The sequence below is a fragment of the Populus alba genome, chromosome 3, assembly GCF_005239225.2.
Source record: "Populus alba chromosome 3, ASM523922v2, whole genome shotgun sequence".
NCBI classification, from domain to species: domain Eukaryota; kingdom Viridiplantae; phylum Streptophyta; class Magnoliopsida; order Malpighiales; family Salicaceae; genus Populus; species Populus alba.
The window spans coordinates 3099938-3120431 of NC_133286.1; the positions used below are offsets into that span (position 1 = coordinate 3099938).

Sequence of the window (20494 nt, forward strand, 5' to 3'; positions counted from 1 at the left end):
ATCTCAGTTGAAGTTTTTTTTTTTTTATATCAAAATTGATATTTTTCGTGATCGTGATTTGGTTGGCCAAAACCTCTTTCTCTTCTTTTTTTTAATGAATTTTCCTCTTCAATCCTTGAATCATGATAAAAATCATGTCTTAAAACAGGAAAAAAAAATACAAGGATCAAATATACTGAAAAGAAAAACTTTAAGACCGAAGTGTGCTCTTTCCGAGATGAAAAAATGGTTTCGATTTCTTCCTGAATCTGATCCTTTACTTGACTGTTAAATTTGAATCGATCCCAATGGCTCGTATGCTCGAACCACAGGTGGCATCCCCTTAACAGGAACAGATGGATACCAGTACCAGTTCGACAAGAAACGCATCACTTTCCTGGGCTTATAAATAAAAACCTGTAAGCTCACGTAAGTTCATAATAAACTCACTTTCCCTCCTTTTCTTGGCACTTCATATTTTCCCATCTCCCAGACTCCTCCCTTGTGAGTAACTGCAACATTAAGGTATCATTGTCTCCCAAGGTCAGAAAACGTATGGAGGGTCTCAGACATCTTCAGGTTGTCCATCTACATTCCACAACAAACATTGTGCTGTTCATCAGCTTATGTTATTTTATAGCCTAGTTTACAACATTCTTGTTAATGTTTATTACATGTATACATGATCATGGTATGCTTAATTATATATGTGCGTATTGATGTCTTCTGCAGAGCCATCATGATGAGCTGGAGGCACAGTTTCTTGAGGAGAGAAAGGCATTGGAAGCTAAATACCAGAAGCTTTATCAACCGCTCTACACTAAGGTATATATTGTCTTGCATTATTACTTCTGCATGCATTACAATTTTTGTTCTGTATTTCACTTGGCGCAGAGATTTGAGATTGTGAACGGTCAAGAAGAAGCTGAAGGGGCTACAAAAGGTATTAGTGAATATTTGTAAGAGTAAATGTCGTTTTCGGCAAACATACACGGAGTATTTGAAAGCAATGCCTTATCTTGAACTTAGGAGTATAATACTTCTTTAATGCAGAGAAGGGGGTGCCTGAATTCTGGCTCGCTACAATGAAAACTCATGAAGTACTAGCAGCGGAGGTATATATGCAAGGCGCGTGCACACACATGATATTTCTTCCTGTTGGATTGATCATTGTGTAATCAATTGATTCTTGCAATAGATTAAGGGACGAGATGAAGGAGCTCTGAAGTTCATTAACGATATCAAGTGGTCGAGACTTCAAGCTCCTGAGGGTTTCAAGCTGGAGTTTTACTTCAATCCTAATCCTTACTTCAAAAACTCTGTCCTGACAAAGACCTATCGCATAATTGATGGACTTGATCCTATTTTGAGCCAAGCAATTGGGTAGTTAGTTATACAAATGTTGTCGTGTTGAGAATCTTTAATCTCTTCCTTTTTAATTTTCCTTTTTGTAATGTTTCGTTCGGTTTTGTAGGACGGAAATTGAATGGTATCCTGGGAAATGCTTGACGAAGAAGGTGATTGTGAAGAAGAAACCAAGAAGGGGGTCAAAGATTGCCAAAACCATCACAACAGTTAAGAAGAGTGAAAGTTTCTTCACATTCTTTACTCCTCCTCGAATCCCTGAGAACGAGGATGAACTAGATGATGATGCTGTAAGTTCTGCTTCGTTATGTACAAGGAAAGCAATGTAACTGTTGATATGTTAACTGATGTCTTAGTCTCTTGTGTTCACAGTATGATGAGCTTCAGGACATGATAGAACAGGACTACAATGTAGGGTAAGTCCCACATTCTTTCTATGAACTTCTCTTGGTTTGATCCATGCATCTCTGTCCTTTTGTTAAGTTTTTTCCTGTGGTAGTATGATTATTCGGGACACAACCATTCCTCATGCTCTGTCACGGTTTACTGGAGAGGCTTCCAAGGACGATGAGGCTGAGAAGAAAGGGGAAAGAAAAGAAGGCAGGAAGAAGGATGTCAGTGAGGACCATGATGAGGAAAAAGAAAAGGCCCTGAAGAAGGGCGTCGAAGAGGAAAGCAAAGTAGCCATGGAGGACGTCAATGAAGACCATAACAAGGAAGAGGGGGGAAAGGGGGCCCTAAAGAAGGATGTCGAAGAGGAAAAGATAGAAAAACAGGTCGAGAAGAAGGTAAAAGACATCAAAATGATAAATTCTGACTCTCTTATATATATATATTTTTTCCCTATCGTATGCATGTTTGTTTAGACTTCCATATTTTTGAAGATGCTAACATGTTCTTCTGTTGTTTCTTTGCAATGTTCTTTCAGTCATCCAATATTAAAAGTTCATTATTTTGAACTTTTAATGCTATCTGTTTGTTCTATGCATAAATTTCAATCTGATTTGGTTATGTTAATTGCAGAACGATGTCAGTAAGGACCACGATGAGGAAAAAGAAAGGGACCTGAAGAAGGGTGTCGAAGAGGAAAGCAAAGAAGCCATGGAGGACGTCAATAAAGACCATAACGAGGAAGATGAGGAAAAGGGGGCCCTAAAGAAGGACGTTGAAGAGGAAGAGGCAGAAAAGCAGGTCGAGAAGAAGGTAAAAGACATCAAAATCATAAATTCTGACTCTTTTCTATATACATATTTTCCCTATAGTATGCATGTTTGTTTAGACTTCCATATTTTTGAAGATGCTAACATGTTCTTCTGTTGTTTCTTTGCAATGTTCTTTCAGTCATCCAATATTAAAAGTTCATTATTTTGAACTTTTAATGCTATCTGTTTGTTCTGTGCATAAATTTCACTGATTTGGTTATGTTAATTACAGAAGGATGTAAGTGAGGACCAAAATGAGGAAAAAGAAAGGGCCGTGAAGAAAGGTGTCGAAGAGGAAAGCAAAGAAGCCATGGAGGACATCAATGAAGACCACAACATGGAAGAGGGGGGAAAGGGGGCCTTAAAGAAGGACGTCGAAGAGGAAGAGGCAGAAAAACAGGACGAGAAGAAGGTAAAACACATCAAAATGATAAATTCTGACTCTTATATATATATATATTCCCTATCATATGCATGTTTGTTTAGACTTTCATATTTTTGAAGATGCTAACATGTTCTTTCGCTGTTTCTAAAATTAAAAGTTCATTATTTTGAACTTTTAATGCTATCTGTTTGTTCTGTGCATAAATTTCAATCTGATTTGGTTATGATAATTGCAGAAGGATGTCAGTGAGGACCACGATGAGGAAAAACAAAGGGCCCTAAAAAAAGGCGTCGAACAGGAAAGCAAAGAAGCCATGGTGGACGTCAATGAAGACCATAATGAGGAAGAGGTAGGAAAGGGGGCCCTAAAGAAGGACGTCGAAGACAAAGAGGCAGAAAAAAAGGTCGAGAAAAAGGTAAAAGACATCAAAATGATAAATTCTGACTCTCTTCTATATATATATATTTTCCCTATCGAATGCATGCTTGTTTAGACTTCCATATTTTTAAAGATGCTAACATGTTCTTCTGCTATTTCTTTGCAATGTTCTTTCAGTCATCCGATAGTGAAAGTTCATTATTTTGAACTTTTAATGCTATCTGTTTGTTTTGTGCATAAATTTCAATCTGATTTGGTTATGTTAATTGTAGAAGGATGTTGGTGAGAGCCACGATGAGGAAAAAAGAAAGCGCCCTGAAGAAGGGCGTCGGTGAGGAAAGCGAAGAAGCCATGGAGGACGTCAATGAAGACCATAACGAGGAAGAGGGGGGCAACGGGGCCCTAATGAAGGACGTCGAAGAGGAAGAGGCAGAAAAAAAGATCGAGAAAAAGGTAAAACACATCGAAATTATAAATTCTGACTCTCTTCCATATGTAAATTTTCCCTATCGTATGCATGTTTGTTTAGACTTCCTTATTTTTGAAGATGCTAACATGTTCTTCCGCTATTTCTTTGCAATGTTCTTTCGATCATCCGATATTGAAAGTTCATTATTTTTAACTTTTAATGCTATATGTTTGTTCTGTGCATAAATTTAAGTCTGATTTGGTTATGTTAATTGCAGAAGGATGTCAGTGAGGACGACGATGAGGAAAAAGTAAGGTCCCTAAAGAAGGGCGTTGAAGAGGAAAGAAAAGAAGCAATGGAGGACGTCCATGAAGACCATAACGAGGAAGAGGTGGGAAAGGGGGCCCTAAAGAAGGACATCGAAGAGGAAAAGGCAGAAAAACAGGTCGAGAAGAAAATAAAAGACATCAAAATTATAAATGCTGACTCTCTTCTATATATATATTTTCCCTATCGTATGCTTGTTTGTTTAGACTTACATATTTTTGAAGATGCTAACATGTTCTTCCGATGTTTCTTTGCTATGTTGTTTCAGTCATGCGATATTGAAAGTTCATTATTTTGAACTTTTAATGCCATATGTTTGTTCTGTGCATAAATTTAAGTCTGATTTGGTTATGTTAATTGCAGAAAGATGTCAGTGAGGACCGCGATGAGGAAAAAGAAAGGGCCCTGAAGAAGGGCGTCGAAGAGGAAAGCAAAGAAGCTATGAAGGACATCAATGAAGACCATAGCGAGGAAGAGGTGGGAAAGGGAGCCCTAAAGAAGGACGTCGAAGAGGAAGAGGCAGAAAAACAGGTCAAGAAGAAAATAAAAGACATCAAAATTATAAATTCTAACTCTCTTCTATATATATATTTTCCCTATCGTATGCATGTTTGTTTAGACTTACATATTTTTGAAGATGCTAACATGTTCTTCCGCTGTTTCTTTGCAATGTTGTTTCAGTCATCCGATATTGAAAGTTTATTATTTTTAACTTTTAATGCTCTCTGTTTGTTCTGTGCATAAATTTCAGTCTGATTTGGTTATGTTAATTGCAGAAGGATGTTAGTGAGGACCACGATGAGGAAAAAGAAAGGGCCTTGAAGAAGGGCGTCGCAGAGGAAAGCAAAGAAGCCATTGAGAACGTCAATGAAGACCATAACGAGGAAGAGGTTGGAAAAGGGGCTCTAAAGAAGGACGTGGAAGAGGAAAAGGCAGAAAAACAGGTCGAGAAGAACATAAAAGACATTAAAATTATAAATTCTGACTCTCTTCTATATAAATATTTTCCCTATCATATGCTTGTTTGTTTAGACTTACATATTTTTGAAGATGCTAACATGTTCTTTCGCTGTTTCTAAAATTAAAAGTTCATTATTTTGAACTTTTAATGCTATATGTTTGTTCTGTGCATAAATTTCAATCTGATTTGGTTATGATAATTGCAGAAGGATGTCAGTGAGGACCACGATGAGGAAAAAGAAAGGGCCCTAAAAAAGGGCGTCGAAGAGGAAAGCAAAGAAGCCATGGTGGACGTCAATGAAGACCATAACGAGGAAGAGGTGGGAAAGGGGGCCCTAAAGAAGGACGTCGAAGACAAAGAGGCAGAAAAAAAGGTCGAGAAAAAATAAAAGACATCAAAATGATAAATTCTGACTCTCTTCTATATATATATATATTTTCCCTATCGAATGCATGTTTGTTTAGACTTACATATTTTTTAAGATGCTAACATGTTCTTCTGCTGTTTCTTTGCAATGTTCTTTCAGTCATCCGATATTGAAAGTTCATTATTTTGAACTTTTAATGCTATCTGTTTGTTTGTGCATAAATTTCAAGTTTGATTTGGTTATGTTAATTGCAGAAGGATGTTAGTGAGGACCACGATGAGGAAAAAGAAAGGGCCCTGAAGAAGGGCGTCGAAGAGGAAAGCGAAAAGAAGCCATGGAGGACGTCAATGAAGACCATAACGAGGAAGAGGTGGGAAAGGGGGCCCTAAAGAAGGACGTCGAAGAGGAAAAGGCAGAAAAAACAGGTCGAGAAGAAAATAAAAGACATCAAAATTATAAATTCTGACTCTCTTCTATATATATATTTTCCCTATCGTATGCATGTTTGTTTAGACTTACATATTTTTGAAGATGCTAACATGTTCTTTGTTTTCTTTGCAATGTTGTTTCAGTCATCCGATATTGAAAGTTCATTATTTTTAACTTTTAATGCCATCTGTTTGTTCTGTGCATAAATTTAAGTCTGATTTGGTTATGTTAATTGCAGAAGGTTGTCAGTGAGGACCACGATGAGGAAAAAGAAAGGGCCCTGAAGAAGGGCGTCGAAGAGGAAAGCAAAGAAGCCATGGAGGACGTCAATGAAGACCATAACGAGGAAGAGGTGGGAAAGGGGGCCCTAAAGAAGGAGGTCGAAGAGGAAGAGGCAGAAAAACTGGTCGAGAAGAAGGTAAAAGACATCAAAATGATAAATTCTAACTCTCTTCTATATATATATTTTCCTTATCATATGCGTGTTTGTTTAGACTTTCATATTTTTGAAGATGCTAACATGTTCTTCCGTTGTTTCTTTGCAATGTTCTTTCAGTCATCCGATATTGAAATTTCATTATTTTGAACTTTTAATGCTATCTGTTTGTTCTGTGCATAAATTTAAGTCTGATTTGGTTCTGTTAATTGCAGAAGGATGTCAGTGAGGACCCGATGAGGAAAAAGAAAGCCATGACGAAGGGCATCGAAGATGGAAAGCAAAGAAGCATGGAGGATGTCAATGATGACCATAACAGGAAGAGGTGGGAAAGGGGCCCTAAAGAAGGATGTCGAAGAAAAGAGGCAGAAAAACTGGTCGAGAAGAAGGTAAATGACATCAAAATGTTAAATTCTGGCTCTCTTCTATATATATATATTTTCCCTATCATATACATGTTTGTTTAGACTTCTATATTTTTGAAGATGCTAACATGTTCTTCCGCTGTTTCTTTGCAATGTTGTTTCAGTCATGCGATATTAAAAGTTCATTATTTTGAACTTTTAATGCCATTTGTTTGTTATGTGCATAAATTTAAGTCTAATTTGGTTATGTTAATTGCAGAAGGATGTCAGTGAGGACCACGATGAGGAAAAAGAAAGGGCCCTGAAAAAGGGCGATGAAGAGGAAAGAAAAGAAGCAATGGAGGAAGTCCATGAAGACCATAACGAGGAAGAGGTGGGAAAGGGAGCCCTAAAGAAGGACGTCGAAGAGGAAAAGGCAGAAAAACAGGTCAAGAAGAAAATAAAAGACATCAAAATTATAAATTCTAACTCTCTTCTATATATATATATTTTCCCTATCGTATGCATGTTTGTTTAGACTTACATATTTTTGAAGATGCTAACATGTTCTTCCTCTGTTTCTTTGCAATGTTGTTTCAGTCATCCGATATTGAAAGTCATTATTTTGAACTTTTAATGTCATCTGTTTCTTCTGTGCATAAATTTAAGTCTGATTTGGTTATGTTAATTGCAGAAAGATGTCAGTGAGGACCACGATGAGGAAAAAGAAAGGGCGTTGAAGAAGGGCGTCGCAGAGGAAAGCGAAGAAGCCATTGAGGACGTCAATGAAGACCATAACGAGGAAGAGGTTGGAAAAGGGGCCCTAAAGAAGGACGTCGAAGAGGAAGAGGCGGAAAAAATTGTCGAGAAGAAGGTAAAAGACATCAAAATTATAAATTTTGACTCTCTTTCATATATATATATATTTTCCCTATCATACGCATGTTTGTTTACGCTTCCATATTTTTTAAGATGCTAACATGTTCTTCCGCTGGTTCTTTGCAATGTTCTTTCAGTCATCCGATATTGAAAGTTCATTATTTTTAACTTTTAATGCTATCTGTTTGTTATGTTCATAAATTTAAGTCTAATTTGGTTATGTTAATTGCAGAAGGATGTCAGTGAGGACCACGATGAGGAAAAAGAAAGGGCCCTGAAAAAGGGCGATGAAGAGGAAAGAAAAGAAGCAATGGAGGATGTCCATGAAGACCATAACGAGGAAGAGCTGGGAAAAGGGGCCCTAAAGAAGGACGTCGAAGACGAAAAGGCAGAAAAAACAGGTCGAGAAGAAAATAAAAAGACATCAAATTATAAATTCTTACTCTCTTCTAGATATATATATTTTCCCTATCGTATGCATGATTGTTTAGACTTACATATTTTTGAAGATGCTAACATGTTCTTTCGCTGTTTCTTTGCAATGTTGTTTCAGTCATCCGATATTGAAAGTTCATTATTTTGAACTTTTAATGCCATCTATTTCATCTGTACATAAATTTCAGTCTGATTTGGTTATGTTAATTGCAGAAGGTTGTTAGTGAGGACCGCGATGAGGAAAAAGAAAGGGCCTTGAAGAAGGGCGTCGAAGAGAAAAGCAAAGAAGCTATGAAGGACATCAATGAAGACCATAGCGAGGAAGAGGTGGGAAAGGGAGCCCTAAAGAAGGACGTCGAAGAGGAAGAGGCAAAAAAACAGGTCGAGAAGAAGGTAAAAGACATCAAAATGATAAATTCTTACTCTCTTCTATATATATATTTTCCCTATCGTATGCATGTTTGTTTAGACTTACATATTTTTGAAGATGCTAACATGTTCTTCCGCTGTTTCTTTGCAATGTTGTTTCAGTGATCCGATATTGAAAGTTCACTATTTTGAACTTTTAATGCCATTTGTTTCATCTGTGCATAAATTTCAGTCTGATTTGGTTATGTTAATTGCAGAAGGTTGTCAGTGAGGACCGCGATGAGGAAAAAGAAAGGGCCCTGAAGAAGGGCGTCGAAGAGGAAAGCAAACAAGCTATGAAGGACATCAATGAAGACCATAGCGAGGAAAAGGTGGGAAAGGAAGCCCTAAAGAAGGACGTCAAAGAGGAAGAGGCAGAAAAACAGGTTGAGAAGAAGGTAAAAGACATCAAAATGATAAATTCTTACTTTCCTTTATATATATAGTTTCCCTATCGTATGCGTCTTTGTTTAGACTTTCATATTTTTAATGATGCTAACATGTTCTTCCGTTGTTTCTTTGCAATGTTCTTTCAATTATCCGATATTGAAAGTTCATTATTTTGAACTTTTAATGCCATCTGTTTCTTCTACGCATAAATTTAAGTCTGATTTGGTTATGTTAATTGTAGAAGGATGTAAGTGAGGACCACGATAAGGAAAAAGAAAGGGCCTTGAAGAAGGGCGTCGAAGAGGAAAGCAAAGAAGCCATGGAGGACGTCAATGATGACCACAACGTGGAAGAGGGGGGAAAGGGGACCCTAAAGAAGGACGTCGAAGAGGAAGAGGCAGAAAAACAGGACGAGAAGAAGGTAAAAGACATCAAAATGATAAATTCTGACTCTCTTTTATATATACATTTTCCCTATCATACGCATGTTTGTTTGCACTTCCATATTTTTTAAGATGCTAACATGTTCTTCCGTTGTTTCTTTGCAATGTTCTTTCAGTCATCTGATATTGAAAGTTTATTATTTTTAACTTTTAATGCTCTCTGTTTGTTCTGTGCATAAATTTCAGTCTGATTTGGTTATGTTAATTGCAGAAGGATGTTAGTGAGGACCACGATGAGGAAAAAGAAAGGGCCTTGAAGAAGGGCGTCGCAGAGGAAAGCAAAGAAGCCATTGAGAACGTCAATGAAGACCATAACGAGGAAGAGGTTGGAAAAGGAGCTCTAAAGAAGGACGTTGAAGAGGAAAAGGTAGAAAAACAGGTCGAGAAGAAAATAAAAGACATCAAAATTATAAATTCTGACTCTCTTCTATATATATATTTTCCCTATCATATGCTTGTTTGTTTAGACTTTTATATTTTTGAAGATGCTAACATGTTGTTCCGCTGTTTCTTTGCAATGTTGTTTCAGTCATGCGATATTGAAAGTTCATTAGTTTGAACTTTTAATGCCATCTGTTTGTTATGTGCATAAATTTAAGTCCAATTTGGTTATGTTAATTGCAGAAGGATGTCAGTGAGGACCACGATGAGGAAAAAGAAAGGGCCCTGATAAAGGGCGATGAAGAGGAAAGAAAAGAAGCAATGGAGGACATTCATGAAGACCATAACGAGGAAGAGGTCGGAAAGGGGGCCCTAAAGAAGGACATCGAAGAGGAAAAAGCAGAAAAACAGGTCGAGAAGAACATAAAAGACATCAAAATTATAAATTCTGACTCTTATATATATATATATATTTTCACTATCGTATGCATGTTTGTTTAGACTTACATATTTTTGAAGATGCTAACATGTTCTTCCTTTGTTTCTTTGCAATGTTTTTTCAGTCATCCGATATTGAAATTTCATTATTTTGAACTTTTAATGCCATCTGTTTCTTCTGTGCATAAATTTCAGTCTGATTTGGTTATGTTAATTGCAGAAGGATGTCAGTGAGGACCCTGATGAGGAAAAAGAAAGCGCCATGACGAAGGGCATCGAAGAGGAAAGCAAAGAAGCCATGGAGGACGTCAATGATGACCATAACGAGGAAGAGGTGGGAAAGGGGGCCCTAATGAAGGATGTCGAAGAGCAAGAGGCAGAAAAACTGGTCGAGAAGAAGGTAAATGACATCAAAATGATAAATTCTGGCTCTCTTCTATATATATATATATATATATATATATATATTATATATATATATATATATTCCCTATGGAATGCGTGTTTGTTTACACTTTTATATTTTTGAAGATGCTAACATGTTGTTTCCGCTGTTTTCTTTGCAATGTTGTTTCAGTCATGCGATATTGAAAGTTCATTAGTTTGAACTTTTAATGCCATCTGTTTGTTATGTGCATAAATTTAAGTCCAATTTGGTTATGTTAATTGCAGAAGGATGTCAGTGAGGACCACGATGAGGAAAAAGAAAGGGCCCCGATAAAGGGCGATGAAGAGGAAAGAAAAGAAGCAATGGAGGACGTCCATGAAGACCATAACGAGGAAGAGGTAAGAAAGGGGGCCCTAAAGAAGGACATCGAAGAGGAAAAAGGCAGAAAAACAGGTCCAGAAGAAAATAAAAGACATCAAAATTATAAATTCTGACTCTTATATATATATATATTTTTTCACTATCGTATGCATGTTTGTTTAGACTTACATATTTTTGAAGATGCTAACATGTTCTTCCTCTGTTTCTTTGCAATGTTTTTTCAGTCATCCCATATTGAAATTTCATTATTTTGAACTTTTAATGCCATCTGTTTCTTCTGTGCATAAATTTAAGTCTGATTTGGTTATGTTAATTGCAGAAGGATGTCAGTGAGGACCACGATGAGGAAAAAGAAAGGGCGTTGAAGAAGGGCGTCGCAGAGGAAAGAGAAGAAGCCATTGAGGACGTCAATGAAGACCATAACGAGGAAGAGGTTGGAAAAAGGGCCCTAAAGAAGGATGTCGATGAGGAACAGGCGGAAAAATTTATCGAGAAGAAGGTAAAAGACATCAAAATTATAAATTCTGACTCTCTTTTATATATATATTTTCCCTATCGTATGCATGTTTGTTTACACTTCCATATTTTTTAAGATGCTAACATGTTCTTCCGCTGTTTCTTTGCAATGTTCTTTCAGTCATCCGATATTAAAAGTTCATTATTTTGAACTTTTAATGCTATCTGTTTCTTCTATGCATAAATTTAAGTCTGATTTGGTTATGTTAATTGCAGAAGGATGTTAGTGAGGACCGCGATGAGGAAAAAGAAAGGGCCCTGAAGAAGGGCGTCGAAGAGGAAAGCAAAGAAGCCATGGCGGACGTCAATGAAGACCATAACGAGGAAGAGGTGGGAAAGGGGGCCCTAAAGAAGGATGTTGAAGAGGAAGAGGTAGAAAAACAGGTCGAGAAGAAGGTAAAAGACATCAAAAAGATAAATTCTTACTCTCTTTTATATATATATTTTCCCTATGGTATGCGTGTTTGTTTACACTTCCATATTTTAGAAGATGCTAACATTTTGTTCCGTTGTTTCTTGGTAATGTTGTTTCAGTCATGCGATATTGAAAGTTCATTATTTTGAACTTTTAATGCCATCTGTTTGTTTTGTGTATGAATTTCAGTCTGATTTGGTTATGTTAATTGCAGAAGGATGTCAATGAGGACCACGATGAGGAAAAAGAAAGGGCCCTGAAGAAGGACGTCGAAGAGGAAAGCAAAGAACCCATGAAGGACGTCAATGAAGACCATAACGAGGAAGAGGTGGGAAAAGGGGCCCTAAAGAAGGACGTCGAAAAGGAAGAGGCAGAAAAACAGGTCGAGAAGAAGGTAAAAGACATCAAAATTATAAATTCTGACTCTCTTCTAGATATATATTTTCCCTATCGGATGCATGTTTGTTTAGACTTACATATTTTTGAAGATGCTAACATGTTCTTCCTCTGTTTCTTTGCAATGTTGTTTCAGTCATCCGATATTGAAAGTTCATTATTTTGAACTTTTAATGTTATCTGTTTGTTCTGTGCATAAATTTAAGTCTGATTTGGTTATGTTAATTACAGAAGGATGTCACTGAGGACCCCGATGAGGAAAAAGAAAGCGCCATGACGAAAGGCATCGAAGAGGAAAGCAAAGAAGCCATGGAGGACATCAATGATGACCATAACGAGGAAAAGGTGGGAAAGGGGGCCCTAATGAAGGATGTCGAAGAGCAAGAGGCAGAAAAACTTGTCGAGAAGAAGGTAAATGACATCAAAATGATAAATTCTGGCTCTCTTCTATATATATATATATATATATATATATATATATATATATATATATATATTCCCTATGGTATGCGTGTTTGTTTAGACTTTTATATTTTTGAAGATGCTAACATGTTGTTCCGTTGTTTCTTTGCAATGTTGTTTCAGTCATGCGATATTGAAAGTTCATTATTTTGAACTTTTAATGCCATCTGTTTGTTATGTGCATAAATTTAAGTCTAATTTGGTTATGTTAATTGCAGAAGGATGTCAGTGAGGACCACGATGAGGAAAAAGAAAGGGCCCGGAAAAAGGGCGATGAAGAGGAAAGAAAAGAAGCAATGGAGGACGTCCATGAAGACCATAACGAGGAAGAGGTGGGAAAGGGGGCCCTAAAGAAGGACGTCGAAGAGGAAAAGGCAGAAAAACAGGTCGAGAAGAAAATAAAAGACATCAAAATTATAAATTCTGACTCTTACATATATATATATATATATAATATTTTCACTATTGTATGCATGTTTCTTTAGACTTACATATTTTTGAAGATGCTAACATGTTCTTCCGCTGTTTCTTTGCAATGTTCTTTCAGTCATCTGATATTGAAAGTTCATTATTTTTAACTTTTAATGCTCTCTGTTTGTTCTGTGCATAAATTTCAGTCTGATTTGGTTATGTTAATTGCAGAAGGATGTGAGTGAGCACCACGATGAGGAAAAAGAAAGGGCGTTGAAGAAGGGCGTCGCAGAGGAAAGCGAAGAAGCCATTGAGCACGTCAATGAAGACCATAACGAGGAAGAGGTTGGAAAAGGGGCCCTAAAGAAGGACGTCGAAGAGGAAGAGGCAGAAAAAATTGTTGAGAAGAAGGTAAAAGACATCAAAATTATAAATTCTAACTCTCTATTATATATATATTTTCCCTATCGTACGCATGTTTGTTTACACTTCCATTTTTTTTAAGATGCTAACATGTGCTTCCGCTGTTTCTTTGCAATGTTCTTTCAGTCATCCGATATTGAAAGTTCATTATTTTTAACTTTTAATGCTATCTGTTTTTTATGTTCATAAATTTAAGTCTAATTTGGTTATGTTAATTGCAAAAGGATGTCAGTGAGGACCACGATGAGGAAAAAGAAAGGGCCTTGAAGAAGGACGATGAAGAGGAAAGAAAAGAAGCAATGGAGGACATCCATGAAGACCATAACGAGGAAGAGGTGGGAAAGGGGGCCCTAAAGAAGGACGTCGAAGAGGAAAAGGCAGAAAAACAGGTCGAGAAGAAAATAAAAGACATCAAAATTATAAATTCTGGCTCTCTTCTATATATATATTTTCCCTATCGTATGCATGTTTGTTTAGACTTACATATTTTTGAAGATGCTAACATGTTCTTCCTCTGTTTCTTTGCAATGTTGTTTCAGTCATCCGATATTAAAAGTTCATTATTTTGAACTGTTAATGCCATCTGTTTCTTCTGTGCATAAATTGGAGTCTTATTTGGTTATGTTAATTGCAGAAGCCTGTCAGTGAGGACCGCGATGAGGAAAAAGAAAGGGCCCTGAAGAAGGGCGTCGAAGAGGAAAGCAAAGAAGCCATGGCGGACGTCAATGAAGACCATAACGAGGAAGAGGTTGGAAAGGGGGCCCTAAAGAAGGATGTTGAAGAGGAAGAGGCAGAAAAACAGGTCGAGAAGAAGGTAAAAGACATCAAAAAGATAAATTCTTACTCTCTTCTATATATATATTTTCCCTATGGTATGCGTGTTTGTTTAGACTTTTATATTTTTGAAGATGCTAACATATTGTTCAGTTGTTTCTTTGCAATGTTGTTTCAGTCATGCGATATTGAAAGTTCATTATTTTCAACTTTTAATGCTATCTGTTTGTTTTGTGTATGAATTTCACTGTGATTTGGTTATGTTAATTGCAGAAGGATGGCAGTGAGGACCACGATGAGGAAAAAGAAAGGGCCCTGAAGAAGGACGTCGAAGAGGAAAGCAAAGAACCCATTAAGGACGTCAATGAATACCATAACAAGGAAGAGGTGGGAAAGGGGGCCCTAAAGAAGGACGTCGAAGAGGAAGAGGCAGAGAAACAAGTCAAGAAGAAGGTAAATGACATCAAAATGATAAATTCTGACTCTCTTCTATATATATATTTTCCCTATCTTTTGCATGTTTGTTTACACTTCCATATTTTTAAAGATGCTAACATGTTCTTCTGTTGTTTCTTTGTAATGTTCTTTCAGTCATCTGATATTGAAAGTTCATTATTTTGAACTTTTAATGCCATCTGTTTGTTATGTGCATAAATTTAAGTCTAATTTGGTTATGTTAATTGCAGAAGGATGTCAGTGATGACCACGATGAGGAAAAAGAAAAGGCCCTAAAGAAAGGCGTTGAAGAGGAAAGAAAAGAAGCCATGGAGGATGTCCATGAAGACCATAACGAGGAAGAGGTGGGAAAGGGGGCCCTAAAGAAGGACGTCGAAGAGGAAAAGGAAGAAAAACAGGTCGAGAAGAAGATAAAAGAAATTTAAATTATAAATTCTGACTCTTTTCTATTTATATATTTTCCCTATCGGATGCATGTTTGTTTAGACTTACATATTTTTGAAGATGCTAACATGTTCTTCCGCTGTTTCTTTGCAATGTTGTTTCAGTCATACGATATTGAAAGTTTATTATTTTGAACTTTTAATGCTATATGTTTGTTATGTGCATAAATTTCAGTCTGATTTGGTTATATTTATTGCAGAAGGATGTCAGTGAGGACCACGATGAGGAAAAAGAAAGGGCCATGAAGAAGGGTGTCGCAGAGGAAAGCAAAGAAGCCATTGAGGATGTCAATGAAGACCACAACGAGGAAGAGGTGGGAAAAGGGGCCCTAAAGAAGGACGTCGAAGAGGAAGAGGCAGAGAAAATGGTCGAGAAGAAGGTAAAAGACATCAAAATTATAAATTCTGACTCTCTTCTATATATATATTTTCCCTATCGTACGCATGTTTGTTTACACTTCCATATTTTTAAACATGCTAACATGTTCTTCCGTTGTTTTTTGCAATGTTCTTTCAGTCATCGGATATTGAAAGTTCATTATTTTTAACTTTTAATGCTCTCTGTTTGTTCCGTGCATAAATTTCAGTCTGATTTGGTTATGTTAATTGCAGAAGGATGTGAGTGAGGACCACGATGAGGAAAAAGAAAGGGTCTTGAAGAAGGGCGTTGCAGAGGAAAGCAAAGAAGCCATTGAGGACGTCAATGAAGACCATAACGAGGAAGAGGTTGGGAAAGGGGCCCTAAAGAAGGACGTCGAAGAGGAAGAGGCAGACAAAATGGTCGAGAAGAAGGTAAAAGACATCAAAATTATAAATTCTGACTCTCTTTTTTATATATATATTTTCCCTATCGTACGCATGTTTGTTTACACTTCCATATTTTTGAAGATGCTAACATGTTCTTCCGCTGTTTCTTTGCAATGTTCTTTCAATCATCTGATATTGAAAGTTCATTATTTTTAACTTTTAATTCTCTCTGTTTGTTCTGTGCATAAATTTCAGTCTGATTTGGTTATGTTAATTGCAGAAGAATGTCAGTGAGGACCACGATGAGGAAAAAGAAAGGGCCCTGAAGAAGGGCGTCGAAGAGGAAAGCAAAGAATCCATGGAGGACGTCAATGAAGACCATAACAAGGAAAAGGGGGCCCTAAAGAAGGACGTCGAAGAGGAAGAGGCGGAAAAAATTGTTGAGAAGAAGGTAAAAGACATCAAAATTATAAATTCTGACTCTCTTTTATATATATATTTTCCCTATCGTACGCATGTTTGTTTACACTTCCATATTTTTTAAGATGCTAACATGTTCTTCCGCTGTTTCTTTGCAATGTTCTTTCAGTCATCTGATATTGAAAGTTCATTATTTTTAACTTTTAATGCTCTCTGTTTGTTCTGTGCATAAATTTGAGTCTGATTTGGTTATGTTAATTGCAGAAGGATGTCAGTGAGGACCACGATGTGGAAAAAGAAAGGGCCCTGAAGAAGGGCGTCGAAGAGGAAAGGAAAGAATCCATGAAGGACGTCAATGAAGACCATAACGAGGAAGAGGGGGGAAAGGGGGCCCTAAGGAAGGACATCGAAGAGGAAGAGGCAGAGAAACAAGTCAAGAAGAAGGTAAATGACATCAAAATGATAAATTCTGACTCTCTTCTATATATATATTTTCCCTATCTTATGCATGTTTGTTTGCACTTCCATATTTTTAAAGATGCTAACATGTTCTTCCGTTGTTTCTTTGTAATGTTCTTTCAGTCATCCGATATTGAAAGTTCATTATTTTGAACTTTTAATGCTATATGTTTGTGATGTGCATAAATTTAAGTCTGATTTGGTTATGTTAATTGCAGAAGAACGTCAGTGAGGACCACTATGAGGAAAAAGAAAGGGCCCTGAAGAAGGGCGTCGAAGAGGAAAGCAAAGAATCCATGGAGGACGTCAATGAAGACCATAACAAGGAAAAGGGGGCCCTAAAGAAGGACGTCGAAGAGGAAGAGGCAGAAAAAATGGTCGAGAAGAAGGTAAAAGACATCAAAATTATAAATTCTGACTCTCTTTTATATATATATTTTCCCTATCGTACGCATGTTTGTTTACACTTCCATATTTTTGAAGATGCTAACATGTTCTTCCGTTGTTTCTTTGCAATGTTCTTTCAGTCATCTGATATTGAAAGTTCATTATTTTTAACTTTTAATGCTCTTTGTTTGTTCTGTGCATAAATTTGAGTCTGATTTGATTATGTTAATTGCAGAAGGATGTCAGTGAGGACCACGATGTGGAAAAAGAAAGGGCCCTGAAGAAGGGCATCGAAGAGGAAAGGAAAGAATCCATGGAGGACGTCAATGAAGACCATAACAAGGAAGAGGGGGGAAAGGGGGCCCTAAGGAAGGACATCGAAGAGGAAGAGGCAGAGAAACAAGTCAAGAAGAAGGTAAATGACATCAAAATGATAAATTCTGACTCTCTTCTATATATATATTTTCCCTATCTTATGCATGTTTGTTTACACTTCCATATTTTTAAAGATGCTAACATGTTCTTCTGATGTTTCTTTGTAATGTTCTTTCAGTCATCCGATATTGAAAGTTCATTATTTTGAAATTTTAATGCTATATGTTTGTTATGGGCATAAATTTAAGTCTGATTTGGTTATGTTAATTGCAGAAGAATGTCAGTGAGGACCACTATGAGGAAAAAGAAAGGGCCCTGAAGAAGGGCGTCGAAGAGGAAAGCAAAGAATCCATGGAGGACGTCAATGAAGACCATAACAAGGAAAAGGGGGCCCTAAAGAAGGACGTCGAAGAGGAAGAGGCAGAAAAAAAGGTTGAGAAGAAGGTAAAAGACATCAAATTAATAAATTCTGACTCTCTTCTATATATATATATATATATATATATATATATATATATATATATATATATATATATATATATATATATTTTTCCCTATCGTATGCATGTTTGTTTAGACTTCCATATTTTTGAAGATGCTAACATGTTCTTCCGCTGTTTCTTTGCAATGTTCTTTCAGTCATCCGATATTGAAAGTTCATTATTTTTAACTTTTAATGCTATCTGTTTGTTATGTTCATAAATTTCAGTCTAATTTGGTTATGTTAATTGCAGAAGAATGGAGGAGCACAAATCCAGGAAGGTCAGAAAAAGAAGCTCCCTCCCCCACCTCCGCCGCCTCCCCCTCCTCCTCCTCCGCCTCCCCCTCCCCCTCGTCGTCGTCCTCTTCCTCCTCTTCCTCTTCCTCCTATTGAGTGCAAGCAAATGTAGTGTTGGGTCACACTTGCACACGCACACAAATGACAGGAGCAGCTTAAAGATTGTAGCAGCAACAATGGCCCGGTTGATCAAAAGCTTTAGCTCTCTTGCATTGGTTATATATCTATCATTTACATATACCTATACTTCTTATGTTCTTTTCCTTTCTTCTCTTTTCTTTTCTTTCATAGTTATTTTTATTTTTTCTTTTTCATTTTAGGGATTGTTTTTTTCTATTTTTAGATTAAAGTTTCTAAGCATGTATTTTTTTATTTTATCACTTAAATCAATTAAAAGTTTGTAATTTTATGAAGAAAGGTTTATCTAATATCTATTTCTTTTCATGAGGAAAACTAGAAGAAAAAAAAAAGGAAATTGTCTCCAGATCAATATTATCCAAACCTTTTAAATTATTTAAAATTTTATGATAATATAATAGTTGAGATATTTTTTTAATTGACTATGGATCGAGAAAAATAGAATATATTATATACACATATCTTAAAATGATTTTTTACTACCATATCTTAATTCTTTTCTATCAATATCAAATAATAAATAAGCATGTGTGGATTTGTTATGGAATATATATATATATATATATATATATATTGTCCTACATATATAAATTAGAAAGGTTAGCTTACTAATAGGTTAAGCCTTATATTTCTTTTCAACTTGGTATCAGAGTTTTAACATATTAAAACTCCTCTCTCCCTAATGGACTCTACTGCTTTCAACTTCTCCCTCCACCGAATCGATGTTGTAGCACCATCGACCGACCACACACAGCCTATTGCCACTGGCTCCTTCCCACAGCATCAAACCCCCTCCCTTGCAGAGTAGAACAATGGTTCTTGTTCTCATGTTTCTATCATGCCTCTTCATATTATGGGACCTCAACTCCAGCCATAATTGCTTTGTCCACTACTCAGCAAGTTATTTTCTTGAAGCTTGTTGTTACTAATTTTTTAAGTCATACGTGCTAATGGAGATGGTGTATATCCCCTTTAAATTGAAGGCAGGAGTTTAGTTCAAGATTGCTGAGAGATTGACAAAAACAAAGGAGAAGGAAATGTTTTTCGGACCATGTTTCAGCTGGCATCTACTCTTCTTATCCTTCCCCTTTGTTGCCGAAATTATCAGGATTTTTAAGCTAATTAGGAGTCTTTAAAATGCTAAATTTGTTCCTTTGTTATCTGGTCTCTAAGGTTGGATAAATCCCTCAGAAGCTGCACTAAAAAAACTGGCTATGCCATTGTCGCAATTTTTTGTTCCAACTTAGGCTTTGATCCTAATCTGGTTCCATGCAATATTCGACCATCCTGGCTATATTTTGTCACTCATGACATGTTGAAAAATTGACCTACACTTTTATTGGGTTCTAGGGCTCACTATTTTTATGGCAGACTCTCAGTCAAAGTAGGATGCTTGGCATCGTCAGTTTCCTGATTTAGATCAGGAGATCCTTTTTGACCAACCAGGTTGCAACCAATTTCTGTACTTCAAAATGAATTTTTCTCATTCTTAATCCTTCATGAAAGTTGTAGTCCTATACGTGTAGATGAATTTTGGTTTTTGAATCACCTTATTTTGATATCAGAAGCTCAAAATATCCCCGTTTGAATATCTCAAAATGAAAGTAGAGAACTCTGCCGCGAGCAAGATTCTGACCCGAATTTCACACTAAAGGCTTTGCTTCCATCATGATTGTGCTGGTCTTTATTCTTAGGTTATACTCTCAGTCATATCGGGATGCTCGGCATTTGTCAGTTTTTTAATCCGATCAAGAGACCATTTTTACCAACCAGATCGCGACCCGATTCTGTTCTGTAAAACGATTTTATCTCATCTCGAATCCTCATGAAAGGTGTAGTCCTACATATGTAGATGAATTTGGGTTTTATATCGCTTGATTTCGGTATCAAAAGCTCAAGATATTCACGTTTGAATATCTAATGAGGAAGCAAAAATTCTGCCGCAAAATTTTTCTGCCGCAGGAAGGATTTTACCCCAAGTTTGCAGGACTGAATTGGAGAAAAGACTGAAATAAGGGAATTAATTGCAGATAAAAACTGGAAGAAACTTGGCTGGGTTTTGGAAGAAATAGAAAAACAGGGATAGGATAGAAAATAAGAATCTGCCACAACAAAACGACACTGTCCTTATACATTACTTCTCTTCTTCAGCTAAGGATATAAGACAGT

General features: G+C 36.6%; 5 protein-coding genes across 5 annotated transcripts; all 5 read left to right on the forward strand.

The window, feature by feature from the left end:
- The first annotated feature begins 443 nt into the window (after positions 1–443).
- Positions 444–15156, forward strand: LOC118029202 (uncharacterized). Its single transcript, XM_073408147.1, has 18 exons — positions 444–558; positions 712–804; positions 874–922; positions 1033–1094; positions 1178–1362; positions 1454–1634; positions 1717–1760; positions 1844–2132; positions 2368–2547; positions 10177–10356; positions 12284–12463; positions 12733–12900; positions 13157–13336; positions 13573–13737; positions 13983–14162; positions 14396–14575; positions 14809–14976; positions 15127–15156. The coding sequence occupies exons 1-18, from the start codon at positions 535–537 to the stop codon at positions 15154–15156; spliced, it is 2538 nt and encodes an 845-aa protein (XP_073264248.1). The 5' UTR covers positions 444–534.
- LOC140955391 (uncharacterized) lies at positions 2857–5394 on the forward strand. The gene is made up of 8 exons (XM_073408125.1): positions 2857–2958; positions 3167–3346; positions 3487–3502; positions 3599–3762; positions 3996–4163; positions 4409–4576; positions 4822–4989; positions 5212–5394. Exons 1-8 carry the CDS (start codon positions 2857–2859, stop codon positions 5392–5394), a joined length of 1149 nt encoding a protein of 382 aa, XP_073264226.1.
- LOC140955392 (uncharacterized) lies at positions 5708–10111 on the forward strand. The gene is made up of 13 exons (XM_073408126.1): positions 5708–5785; positions 6041–6220; positions 6454–6627; positions 6863–7030; positions 7277–7456; positions 7694–7862; positions 7971–7999; positions 8110–8289; positions 8523–8702; positions 8936–9115; positions 9349–9516; positions 9762–9929; positions 10082–10111. Exons 1-13 carry the CDS (start codon positions 5708–5710, stop codon positions 10109–10111), a joined length of 1884 nt encoding a protein of 627 aa, XP_073264227.1.
- On the forward strand, positions 15118–17283 carry LOC140955409 (uncharacterized). Its single transcript, XM_073408148.1, has 6 exons — positions 15118–15401; positions 15634–15813; positions 16049–16219; positions 16453–16632; positions 16866–17036; positions 17245–17283. The coding sequence occupies exons 1-6, from the start codon at positions 15171–15173 to the stop codon at positions 17281–17283; spliced, it is 972 nt and encodes a 323-aa protein (XP_073264249.1). The 5' UTR covers positions 15118–15170.
- Positions 17279–18543, forward strand: LOC140955364 (uncharacterized). The gene is made up of 3 exons (XM_073407924.1): positions 17279–17449; positions 17683–17853; positions 18144–18543. The coding sequence occupies exons 1-3, from the start codon at positions 17348–17350 to the stop codon at positions 18297–18299; spliced, it is 429 nt and encodes a 142-aa protein (XP_073264025.1). The 5' UTR covers positions 17279–17347; the 3' UTR covers positions 18300–18543.
- The last annotated feature ends 1951 nt before the right edge of the window (positions 18544–20494 follow it).

Bases quoted from the DNA above. Each gene is read 5' to 3' on its own strand.
- LOC118029202 (XM_073408147.1), top strand. From the start codon at position 535: ATGGAGGGTCTCAGACATCTTCAG. The intron at 923-1,032 runs GTATTAGTGAAT...TCTTTAATGCAG, and splicing joins AGCTGAAGGGGCTACAAAAG to AGAAGGGGGTGCCTGAATTC. The intron at 14,576-14,808 runs GTAAATGACATC...TGTTAATTGCAG, and splicing joins AGAAACAAGTCAAGAAGAAG to AAGGATGTCAGTGATGACCA.
- LOC140955391 (XM_073408125.1), top strand. From the start codon at position 2,857: ATGGAGGACATCAATGAAGACCACAACATGGAAGAGGGGGGAAAGGGG. The intron at 4,164-4,408 runs GTCGAGAAGAAA...TGTTAATTGCAG, and splicing joins AGGAAAAGGCAGAAAAACAG to AAAGATGTCAGTGAGGACCG. The intron at 4,577-4,821 runs GTCAAGAAGAAA...TGTTAATTGCAG, and splicing joins AGGAAGAGGCAGAAAAACAG to AAGGATGTTAGTGAGGACCA.
- LOC140955392 (XM_073408126.1), top strand. From the start codon at position 5,708: ATGGAGGACGTCAATGAAGACCATAACGAGGAAGAGGTGGGAAAGGGG. The intron at 7,457-7,693 runs GTAAAAGACATC...TGTTAATTGCAG, and splicing joins AAAAAATTGTCGAGAAGAAG to AAGGATGTCAGTGAGGACCA. The intron at 9,116-9,348 runs GTAAAAGACATC...TGTTAATTGCAG, and splicing joins AAAAACAGGACGAGAAGAAG to AAGGATGTTAGTGAGGACCA.
- LOC140955409 (XM_073408148.1), top strand. From the start codon at position 15,171: ATGTTTGTTATGTGCATAAATTTCAGTCTGATTTGGTTATATTTATTG. The intron at 15,814-16,048 runs GTAAAAGACATC...TGTTAATTGCAG, and splicing joins ACAAAATGGTCGAGAAGAAG to AAGAATGTCAGTGAGGACCA. The intron at 17,037-17,244 runs GTAAAAGACATC...CATAAATTTGAG, and splicing joins AAAAAATGGTCGAGAAGAAG to TCTGATTTGATTATGTTAAT.
- LOC140955364 (XM_073407924.1), top strand. From the start codon at position 17,348: ATGGAGGACGTCAATGAAGACCATAACAAGGAAGAGGGGGGAAAGGGG. The intron at 17,450-17,682 runs GTAAATGACATC...TGTTAATTGCAG, and splicing joins AGAAACAAGTCAAGAAGAAG to AAGAATGTCAGTGAGGACCA. The intron at 17,854-18,143 runs GTAAAAGACATC...TGTTAATTGCAG, and splicing joins AAAAAAAGGTTGAGAAGAAG to AAGAATGGAGGAGCACAAAT.